Source organism: Falco peregrinus, chromosome 5 (genome assembly GCF_023634155.1).
Source record: "Falco peregrinus isolate bFalPer1 chromosome 5, bFalPer1.pri, whole genome shotgun sequence".
NCBI lineage: Eukaryota > Metazoa > Chordata > Aves > Falconiformes > Falconidae > Falco > Falco peregrinus.
The window spans coordinates 25,902,902-25,914,375 of record NC_073725.1 but is presented as its reverse complement, the minus strand read 5'-3'; the positions used below and the strand labels follow the sequence as shown (position 1 = coordinate 25,914,375).

The 11,474-nt window shown below is 44.5% G+C and overlaps 1 protein-coding gene across 3 annotated transcripts; it reads right to left on the bottom strand.

The window, feature by feature from the left end:
* Nucleotides 1–1,691: 1,691 nt before the first annotated feature.
* HUS1 (HUS1 checkpoint clamp component) lies at nt 1,692–11,445 on the bottom strand. Of its 3 annotated transcripts, XM_055805136.1 has the most exons (8): nt 9,469–9,609; nt 9,067–9,194; nt 8,408–8,584; nt 7,637–7,744; nt 6,615–6,689; nt 4,558–4,657; nt 4,097–4,228; nt 1,692–2,669 (listed from the first exon to the last, which is right to left on the bottom strand). In XM_055805136.1, the coding sequence occupies exons 1-8, from the start codon at nt 9,518–9,520 to the stop codon at nt 2,587–2,589; spliced, it is 855 nt and encodes a 284-aa protein (XP_055661111.1). In that variant the 5' UTR covers nt 9,521–9,609; the 3' UTR covers nt 1,692–2,586. The 3 variants fall into 3 exon arrangements, with proteins under 3 accessions (XP_055661111.1, XP_055661110.1, XP_055661112.1); XM_055805135.1 differs by lacking the exon at nt 9,067–9,194 and having other exon boundaries at nt 9,469–10,899; XM_055805137.1 differs by lacking the exons at nt 6,615–6,689; nt 7,637–7,744; nt 9,067–9,194 and having other exon boundaries at nt 9,469–11,445.
* Between the last annotated feature and the right edge of the window lie 29 nt (nt 11,446–11,474).

Genomic DNA, 11,474 nt, shown 5'->3' with positions numbered 1-11,474 from the left:
AGGAATGGTGTTAGACACTGATCTCAAAGAAAATTTGAGGTCGTTATTTGCCTGACATATTTAGGTGTGATGCCCAGTCCCTGTGCTTGGCCCTCCAGCCCAGACAACAATGTCCTTTCACATATTCTTCAAGTCTAGAGCACGCTTCTCCACTAAACATCATTATCCCACTTCCTTTCTGGCAATAATTTTTTATACATTAAAGTAAACCTATGTGGCTCAGAAACCCAAATAAAATCTCTTTGGTTTTTGGTCTTATTTAATAATGAGGCAGAAATGGGACTACAGCTTGAGAAGTATATGATCCACATCAATATGAATGTATTTGCACTGAACTGATTATACTGCCTGCCAACAGCAAGTTGTCAAATTTTCAATCCATAATACAGATGCTAAATTTGTCAAGAGGTATTTCCACAAAACATTCTCCAAAATTAACAGATACATTGAGGAAGGCACCCAGTGATCAACTGGGATCAGGCACATGAAGTACAGAATGACTTGGGACACATAGTAACAGGCACACTTGGATCCAACAAATGTGATTCCAAATTGAAATACAACAATTCCTACCACTCACCACTGCCACTATCCATTACCACAGTGGATGTGTAGCAGAGTCTTATAAAAAAAAAGGCACTCTCTTAAAAATGGAGGGGGGAAAATCCCCTCTTCTCCCTGGTTTTGATTTTTAGGTCTAACAAGGAACTTGAAGAAGTCAGTGACATCATATACTTTTCAGTAGCCTTTAGTGGAGGTTTCAGTGTGTATGCTATTCATGTGAAAGAATGTGTTCACTAAATAATGCTTACCTAAACCGCAGACCTGTGCCTGCACACTTTTGGGAGCTGGTATCCCACTGACTCATCAAGGAAGAAGTTGATTGCTCTGGACAACAGTTGAAGTAGAATTAGGCCAAACACATCACAGAATTTAGTCTTACCCCTTGCTTAACCATGTAAGTCCTTCATCCAGTGTACTCTGTAGACAGTAGGTGATAAATAAGCACAAATTATCTATGGTTGGAGTAAAATTAAGTTTGTTGAAGAGCATGTATACACCTGTGTGCATACAGCAGGTGTACACACGATGAAACAGAAGAACAGAGCTGGCACCAGAGAGCCCACTGAAGGAAGGGCCAGGACTAGCCAGTGGCTCCCGCTTACCTACACCCTCAAAGAACTTTCAGAGGGAGCTTCGCAGACAGCTACAAGAACACAACTGTATACACTCACTTGCAGGCATTAATACCCACTTTCAGAATACCACAATTAAAAATTAGAAACAGAAAAATTGCTCCCCAAACCTCAATGCCTCTTGGGGGGAAAAATGAAAACAAAACAGCAACACTTCTGACCGCAACAAGACTTGCTGTCTAGCAGAAACTCTCAGTCCTGCTTGGCAGCAAATTCATTATTTCTAAACCAAGAAGTTCCACAACATATTCAAAACCCAGTGAAACACCAAAGCCTATATGGAACGTGACTGAATAATACAATCATACACAGAGTAAGGAGGAAAAGACCTCAGGAGATAACCGGAAGCAGAAGCAGTGGCAGTACTCCTGTCAGTAAGTCTTGGTCATACTCTCGGGGCTCAGCGTTGGAGCCTAGATGACATCTCGCCATGTCTGACACCATAGTAACACAGGTTGTACAATACTTTCCATCTGGAAAGGGGAAAAAATGTGATCCAGAGATAACTTGCTCTTTATTTCACACCAACTGCTGTGTTCACACATGTCCTCATATGATACTCGTTCTGTACATAGACAGAGACCTTCAACACCCACATCAACAAGGTAACTCGGACTGTTTCTCTCATCCTTTCAGGGCAAGAGCTAAACACATCCATTCAAGCACTGAGAGAACTACTGTTCTACTGTACTATGTTGGAGCAAGTCAGATCAAAAGATACAACCAGGTACAAAAAGACACAGCTAAGCTGTTGGTGCTCCTTAGCAGCTTTTACACCCAGTTACACGCTGACAGCCACAGGAAGTTCCTCTGCCTCAGACACATTTCTGCTGCACAACATGCAGCAGCATCAATTCCATGTAATCACTGCTGCAACAGAAGTCAATCCCATACCTCTTCAGGAGGCCTGTGCAAAGGCAAATCTGTCAGCCCTCCAGACTGCTCTCCTGCTACATGGAGGTATGACAGCTTGTTTGGAGACCTCTTAACTTGGAGCTGGATTGTACAACACTGAACACACCTAGCAGCAGCTCCAGAGGTCAATTCTACCTTTATCATTGTTGATGAGGAAGAAAAAAACCCAAAACCTACATTGCCTTCCCCACAGCTCAAAGCATCGCAAAAACACATAAAAATATCAGCTTTGCTCCCCATAATGCTCAGATATGCCAGCTCCTCAGCATTGTGTCTTTCATAGCATGTAACTCTTCACAAAAAATGCCTTCTGGATGAGGAGTTATTTTGAACAGTTTTATAAATATGGAAATAATGTCCATCGGATGGCTGCATCTAACAACATATCACATGAGAGTACTCTGGCAGCTCATGAAAGTTTCCAGACTTAATGGAAAAGGCCTCGGGCTGGAAAGTGACCAACATTCCAAAACATTCAGGCAAGTGCTGGAATAAAATACTGCAGTGAAACATCCTCATGAAGCAAGATGAAGTGGACAATTCTTTTGCTTACAATATCTGTAAAGAGAAAACAAACAACAAATCCAGCTTAAAATGGGAAAAAATACTTTAGTATTACATTTACAGAACACCATCATAATACAATGCTTCTACCAGTGCTGACAAAAGGATGACTAGACATATCACCCTGTAATATTTAAGTCCTTGAGGGCCTATAAAGCATTACTAAAGAGTCTATGAAAGCTGATACCAAAAAGGAAATATGTAATGTATAGGCCTATAATGCTATACCCATCATTTAAATCTTCCATGGTGTCCTGGTTTTGGCTGGGATTGAGCTAGTTTTCTTCTTAGTAGCTGGTGCAGTGCTGTGTTTTGGCTCTGGTGTGACCTATGTTGACAGCACACTGATGTTTCTAGTTGTTGCTGGGTAATTTTTACACGAAGTCAAGGGCTTTCCAGTTTCTCAGGCCCTGCCAGCGAGAGGGCTGGAGGGGCCCAGGAAACTGGGAGGGGACACAGCCAGGGCATCTCACCCAAACTAGCCAAAGGGCTATTCCATACCATGGGACTCATGCTCGGTATATAAACTGGTGGGGGGAGGGTTGGCTGGGGTGGGCTGATCGCTGCTCGGGGACTGGCTGGGCATCGGTCAGCAGGTGGTGAGCAACTGTATTGTGCATCACTTATTTTCTTCCTTCCCTTTGAACTTCATTCCTCTCCCCTTCTCCCTCCTTTTCATTATAACTGTATTATTATTGTTTTGGTTTATTCCAATTTTTAAATTGTTTTATCTCCACCCTCGAGTTTTACACTCCTATCTGATTCTCCTCCTTATCCTTCTGGGTGAGGGGGTAGTACATGGTATTTTATTATTGGCTGGGGTTAAACCATGACACATGGGAAATTCTTAGCATCTGCACTACACCATAATACACAGATGTTCACAGGAAAAGCATACAGAGTTAGCAAAATATGATATAAAACCCTGCACAGGGTTCTGCCAGAAAGAACATATTTTTATGATTAGAAACAGTAGATGCATAAAAAGCATTTGGTATTAAAATCAGCTTGGTGCTGAATGTAAGAAAGCATCTGGAAAAAAAAACCAACTAAAACAAACATGTCAGTAAATATCAGTTTCTCTGCTACAAACCAGGGGCTTTGTTTTAAGACTTTTAAAAAATATAATACCTCAAAATAATAATAAAAATAGTAGCTTCAAAACAATGACAACAAGAAGACACCCATGATAGTCTGAGTATTCAACTTGATATGTATAAAAGGGCCTGGCTTAAATACTTTTTAATTTTTTTTTCTTCTCCAAACACTTAAGGCCTGAAGCTTACAGCCTAAAAGTAAAATATTAAAAGTCCTCCAAGTTTCAAAGAGACGAAACAGAGTATGTGCTGTTCTGCTGTGACAACAGGTATGGCAAACATCCCTCCTTAACAGGAGCTTGCAAGCAGAGCTGTTGAACTTACTGCACAATGCTTTTGTGGGATTGACCTGCTGTCCAGCAAGCAGCTGCTGCAGCTTCTTGATGTCTATGCGTGCTTCAGCCATGCTTTCCAGATCTCTGTCTTGAGCAGAATCTTGACATTCATCCACTGATGCTAAAAGCATGAGAACATAACACAATCAAAACAGCAGGAGTTTCGAGACCCATAAGGATGCACCTGATAATCACTGAACAGCTGGTACTCAAATGGGCTGTTTTTCAGAAACTGCAGTGCCCAGTTTTCCTACCAAGTTCTCAAGGATACTGGAAGAGGTTCCCCCACAAACATGAAACAGCCATGGGCCACTTTTCTTTTTAAGATTTAATTTAAAGACTTCAAAGTACTTGAAATTTTTTTTAAGGACTAACAAGGTAAGTACTGTTACCAGCATCACACCTAAGTAGTAAGATCAGACAGACACAAGAGGCAACAGAGAAACTCACCCCAGGGAGGATTTCCCAAGTCTTTAAAATGTGTTGTTACAGATACTAAGTCAGTTTCTATTTTCAAGTTCATTTCTCCACTCAAGTTTGCTTCAATCACCTGCAATACAATCAAACTCAACTTTAGGCAAGCCACTTTCACACTGCAAAATTACAGAATAGAGTGCAGTCAAATACACGCTTCCAGAAGCACTTCAGTGCCTCCACAGCTCAACTGTACTTTTTGAACAGGGTTTGAACATTTAAGCGTTCAGTTAAAAAAATGCCTTTCTCATCCTTCCTGTGTGAATTATCCTAGGCTAACCTCCCTGAAATGATAAGAAGAAAGAAATTCAATTGCTATCCAGTAATTTTACAACAAGTACTGGCTTTGGGAAGTTCATGTGCTGAGGAAAAGACTTTAGAAGAAAGAGCCTGAAGCCGGAGAAATGCAACGTTTCCTGCTTTTCTACAAACAGAAAGGCACCTAGACAGTCCACATGACACACACAGAAAATAGGATGCACCAAGAGGCGACCTGCAGTTGCAGAGTTGCTTTCAAAGATTTACAACCAGAAAACAACTGCACCAGAACAGTACTCCAAGCAGAACTTTGACCTGCTAAAAATCCTGGAAAAGGGCTGAGAGCTTTCAAATTCCATCCTGACAAAGTGTCCAACCAAGAGACTGTATATGACCTCACACAAATCCCAAGCAGATCAGAGGATTCCTGAAGCACATCCAAGCACTTCACTTCTGTGATTAGAATTCTCAGTAATTTTAAAAAGAGGTTCATATCAGAACTAGAATCTCCTGTAGAACGGAGATGCCCACAGATGAATGCTCCCAAACAAGTACTATGTGAAAGAGCTTCTAAGCTGTTTTTGCAGCACTGATCTTGAGCAGTTTTACTACCAGGATGCATCTAGCACAAAAATTTAACTGTGACATGATATTTTTGTTCTTTAGTAATGGGAAAGCATGTAGAAGATGCATGTTGTCTGCATCCTCCCTCAGAGCTATAAAGCTATTTCACAGATTTATTTATTTTCCTGCTTTGGAGCAGGAGGTAAGGTACTTCGGAAGGTGGGTAAGCCCAGTGTTAACACGCTATCTCTTCTGAGTGTTGCTGAACACCAAAGTACAATCCAATCACACAGCTATCCTGCACGAGAAGAGATCTTCAACTCTGGAAACAAAGCAGTGATACTATACTTAGTTGTGTGCAAGCACTTCCACTGGGGACATGGGAGAAGGAAGAAGACAGAAAAAACAAAAACTCCGTAACAGCAACAAAGCAGAAGAGTTTGAAGTGCTTAGTCTCATGTTTGCAGGATGGCTGTCATTTGCAAAACTGCCAGAAACCCAGGGTAATCACTCAACTCTTCCAAGACTTGGAAGACTGAGACTGTCTCAGTGTTTACAGAAAATTTCCCATTAATCAAAACTGGTATGAACAGCCCCCAAACCAAACTATTCCAAAGCTCTATGCTTTACTTACTAACTCTCATGTCAGTCAATCCTGGTGACTGTGAGCAACAACTACTAATAAAAAACCAAACCCCTTTTCTGGCCAAGTACATAGGGCTTCTTTCAATGGAAGGCCCACCAGCACTCCAGAAATCCAGTACAGACTGGAAACCCGCTCTGTCAGAGTCTAAAGCACAGGCTGATATCCAGGAGCTATTAGCAGGATTTCCTTTGAACTCCACCTCAAGTTTACCTGAAGTTCATTCACACAGACACCTAACACAAGATTCCATAGCATTTCTTTAATGGAATCACCTGTGAAGTCTCCAGCTAGCGATTTCTTACCAGCTATGAAGACCGACTTGTGGATTCAGTACAAAGAGCACCACTTTTCTGGGAAGCCCAGGACAAGCTCTCCAGCGTAAATCCTAAAATAAACCCCATCATTCTCTTCAGCACTTACAGTCTTCACGTGCCTTTAGTTCAATGTCTGACCCTTCCCAAAACAAGGTACAATATGGGGGGATGAGTCTGGACAACAGAGCAACATCCTAAGTCCAAGATAAAATAAGGTCTATAGGACGCACAACTGAAGTACCTTAACTTACAACAGAATTGCTGAGATTCTTCATTCTCTCCACAACAGTCTTCATTGTTTTCAGCACTGGTAGGTAAATACTGACCTAGAAAGATGTAAGAACTGCATTCACACAAATATTTCATATGTGATTGGAACATGATGCATTTATTTCTCCCTTCAATTCTATCTTATTTTGGACTCGGCTATCTATTGAGTGTAGGAAGCACAATATTTAATTGAATTCGGTGAACGTCTCGGGAACAGAGGAACTCTTTCCCATTATACCAGCAGGTCACCTCTCTAGTAATTGCTAGCCCAAGTCTGTGATCAAAATAGACAGGTTTTGGCAGATCAGATTCTCACATGAACCTACATCTGTGTTACTGAGCAGTTAATAGTTACTATAGCCCAAGAGAAAAGAACATGATTCCCATGGTACTGTAATTATATCTGGTATTGCATCAGTGTAAATCTGAAATAAAATACATCAAGTTTCTACCGAGTCATGTGTCTTCAGAATTTAAATACTCTTAGTTATAGCAGTAAGAGACATCTATAAACTCAAACAGGAGCACATCTGCACAAAGGCCTTTCCTTGCAACTCCACTAAAAGTCAAAAATTACGTAGAAAGCATATATATATAAATCAGGGGAAAACATATATGACTGTGGCAGGTAGGCCATGAATTTCAGAAAGATCAGATTATTTGGGCCACTTGATACCTAACCAGCTGAAACAACCTAAACCTGTATTAGGTTTGGAGATGCTCCTACCTAAAGCCATGCAAGTCCTTTCCTCCTCTCTTCCTCCACCTTGAATATCACAGCAACAACTGGTAGCCACCTGCTCTGTTTCCACAGGTTCTGGACTCTCTTAAAAAAAAGAGTCCAGATGGAAGCCATGTCCCATCCCCCTCCAGACCTCTAGCCTCCAATCTTCACTCTTTCCTTTCACTTTCTCTCCAAAACCCACCAGCAGTACACTTTGCAGCAACAGCATTTCACTTGCAACCTCCCCTTTCTGTAGGGAATATAAAAATGGAGGCTTACATCAAAGTCTGGCACATTGGGCTCCCTGAAGTCATTCCATAATCTTCTGGGAATAACCCCCACAGGAATGTCATGTGTCACAATCCTACTGCTGCTTGATAAAGATGGCTTGAGGGAGAGAAAGGATGTTCTTTCAGTTAAGAACAGTATTTGAATTCCAGATTCAAATTTTTCAGATCCACTCTGGGAAATACTGGAACTGAATGCCTCAGACACTCAGTTCCAGTTTTCCATTGCTTCCTACTGGACCACTATTAAGCAGACTTCCCTTCTGAATAAGGAAGTGGTTGTGAGGTATCAGCCATTAGTATTTATAAGCTATCCTTAGCTGAAGAGGTGTTAACAACAAAAAAAATTTGGAAGAATGCAGTTTGAAACAGAAAGGCAGGACAAAAGCAGAACAAAGAGCCAAACACTACACTGAAACCTCCTTCACCTAATAGCTTCAATGAGACGGCAATAATCTGCAGACGATTTAGAGAATGAAGGAGTGGAGAAAAGCAGACATTAGAATAAGGTGCTTCAATCACAGAGGTTTCATTCTTCCTCCATCTCTTTGTTGCTTTTTGGAAAATACAAAGCTGGTTCTGTGTGCTACCAACCATGAGGGCCAGAAAGGCTAGTGAAATGAAAAACAGCATGATTTTTCTTTATCTAGTTTTCTAGAATAACATCAAAGACTACCAAAGCTTTTATCTGATCTTAGGAAAAGCACTTAATTTTCAAGAGCTTTTTTCTTAATAATGAAGATAAAATCATGGTTGCACTTACTAATTCCACAGCAACTCTGAGACAGGGACAGTGTTTGTTAGTTAACTTGATCTTCACTGTCTTCGCACTTTGGGCAGTTTTTAATGCTCTCGACAGGTTCTCAGGCACCACCTCTAAATAGATTTCATTGTGTTCTGGAGCTACACCTTCCATCTGAAATTCATCGAAGAAATTCCCCTACAATTTTTGAAAATTGGGAGATACAATAAAGCAAATGATGGGGGGAGGAAAAAAAAAAAAAGAAACAGGCAGAGGGGCAAGTTTCACTTGACAGGTGAAAACTGATAGACCTTAAGCTTAGACCTGCGTGCACACAATGGGCAGCTTTCCCCTGCCTGGCACCACCTGCAGGAAGCAAGACAGGCCGCAGGAGCAGGAAGGCCCGCTGCTCGAGGCTAAACCTATTCATTGCAGGTCCTGCCCCAACACCCCTCAGTCCCCAAAACTGGGGGTACAGCCGGTGAGTTACGCTCTCCTGTTGCAGTGCAGCGCAGCACCAGCAGCACCAGCAGCAGCAGGAGGCTGCACCACTGCCAGGCACCCAGCACAGCGCGGGGCCGAGCGGCCGGGCCTGGCGAGCCCCAGGGCCGGGCCCCGCAGCGCCCCGCAGCCCAGACCCAACAGCCTAATCACGACCTACCGGCCCTGCCCGGCCTTACCTGGCACAGCTCGCACCACATGCCGACGCCGCCATTCGCGACCTTATCGGAGAGGATGAAGTACAGCTTGCCGGCGGTGAGGCGCAGGGTGCAGGCCTTGGCTAACTTGGCGATGGTGTTAACGACACCTGACAGGGGTGGGGGGTGCGTTATGGCGGGCACCGCTTCACACAGCTCATCCCAGCGGGGCGGGGAGAAACGTTCCGTCTCTCAGAAAGCAGCTGGCACCGCCGCGGAGCCCCGCACACCCCGCGGGGGAGGAAACGCCTCCCGCCGCCAAAGGCCTCTGGCCCTGCGGCCCCCGCCGCCATCCCTATTCCCTCCCCCGGGGGGGGGGGGGCGGCTGCCCGCCGAGGCACAGCCGCCCCCCGGCCCGCTCGCCCCCAGCCCCGGCACACTCACGGCTGAAGTGGTTGAGGCAGGCGAGATCCACGATCTTAGCCCGGAATCGCATGGCGCCGCCGCACCACCCACTGCGGCCGGGGCGGGCCGGGGGCGGGCACCGCGCAGCCCCGGGCGGGAGCCGCCGGGGCGGCCAGGGGCGGGCCGGGAGCTGGGCGGAGAGTTTCTGGAAGAGAGAGGAAGATCCTGACAATGAAGAGAAGTTCTTAGAAATCGGGCAGATTCATGCAAGCAAATGCTGGCGGACATCCGGGGTCCCTTGGCTGGCAATGCCAGTGACCGCTAGCACGGAACCAAGCACAGCTTTCTGCCTGACCTTCCTAGACCAGCAGCAGTGTCTCTGCTACGAAGGGAACTCAGGACCTCGTAATAGACCCTGGGAGGAAAGGGGCGAGTGGTGTGAGAGGGAATGTGTGAAGCGATCAAGCAGGTTAAGAGCTCCGATCTTGGTTTTTCTTAAATGAACACCAATGTCCTGATCCACCAGGAGCTGTCATTTACTCTGTCTCACCTTTGCACCTCATGGGCTGCGTTACCTCACCAGTACAGCGCAGCAGCCTGCTCCTCTCCTGACTGCCCTGTGCCCTATAGCCTTAGATAGACAACCTCTCCTGAGAACTTGGTGTCACAGGGTTCTACAAGAAGCTTACTTTGCTGCTCTGACTGCTCCTGCTTTTGCTGGTTTTGGTCATGCCCTAGCAGCCTGTGAAGCTACCTGAGGCCTAAGTGGTGACTGCTCTCTTCATAGCGGGCAAGCAGAGCTGTGGGTCCTGAAAGCTCCATAAAGAATGGGTCGATTGCCTGTGAAGGACTCAGCAGCTTAGGCAGCGAGGAAATGCTCACCAAGTCCTGGAGCTCTCACTCCAGGCTGATGGAAGAAGTTAGGGCTGAAATCTTGGTCCTTGGCCTTCCCACACCCCTCATCATGGAGAAGGTTTGGAAGACCACTTCCTATTAATGGGGGTGGGGGGTGGAAGTATGCTTGGCAGAGGGTGCAGAACTTCTGTCTGTAGAAGGCCACAATGAGGGCTCTCTGCAAGCAGCTGTACTGCTAGGACTCCACCTTTTCTGCAAAGCTATTCAGATGGATGATTCCCTCTGAAATCTCATTACCCCAGCTCTGAGTGGCTGGAGAGACACTCGTGATGTAGCTGGTTGCTATGTGCCTACCCAGGAAGGTTAGAGTTCTTCTAAGAGTGGCACCAAGCCCTCTTGCTGAGGAAGCCTGGTGTGGGGCATCATCAGGACAGTGCTGGAGGACTGTGCCAAAGGGCCATGCCACAGGAGCACTCTTCTGTTAGAGTTCAGAAAGACCTAGGAAAAACTTCAAGTCATGAATCTCAGAATATTCTGTTGAATACTAGAATGCTTAAAATTTATCTGCAACATTTAGTAAGTGTTTGAAGAGAACTGGTGAATCAGACTTTCTTTCTGTACCTAAAGAAAATAAAAACGTTTGGCTTTCCTGGAAAGATTTAAGCTCATCTTACAAAATACTCTACCAGCCATCTCCATGGGGATTGGAGAGGTGGTCTTGGGCCCGAATGCAAGTATTAGAGTTTCTCCCTGAATGATTGTTTCAAGTATACTGCATTACCCACAACATACCCTAACTGTCCTTGGTTTTAGGACTCATTAGAGAATGTTTCACTGGTGATTAGTTTGCTCAAATTGTGCTCTTTTCTGTCACTATTTTTGGCACTCTCAGCCTCTGTGTTCCAAACACTGCTGGTCTCCTGGTTTTGGCTGGGATAGACTTAATTTTCTTTTCAGTCACTGGTATAATGCTGTGTTTTGGATTTGGTGTGAGAATAATATTTATAATACAGTGACGTTTTTAGTTGTTGCTGGGTAACATTTATACTAAGGCAAGGACTTTTCAGGCCCTTCCAGTGAGAGGGCTGGAGGGACACAAGAAATTGGGAGGCGACACAGCCAGGGCATCTCACCCAAACCAGCCAAAGGGCTATTCCATACCATGGGATGTTATACTCAGTATACGAACT

Bases quoted from the DNA above. Each gene is read 5' to 3' on its own strand.
- HUS1 (XM_055805135.1), bottom strand. From the start codon at position 9,717: ATGTCCGCCAGCATTTGCTTGCATGAATCTGCCCGATTTCTAAGAACT. The intron at 8,585-9,468 runs GTGAGTGTGCCG...CAAAAATTGTAG, and splicing joins CTGCCTCAACCACTTCAGCC to GGGAATTTCTTCGATGAATT. The intron at 7,745-8,407 runs GTAAGTGCAACC...CTCTCCCTCAAG, and splicing joins TCAGAGTTGCTGTGGAATTA to CCATCTTTATCAAGCAGCAG.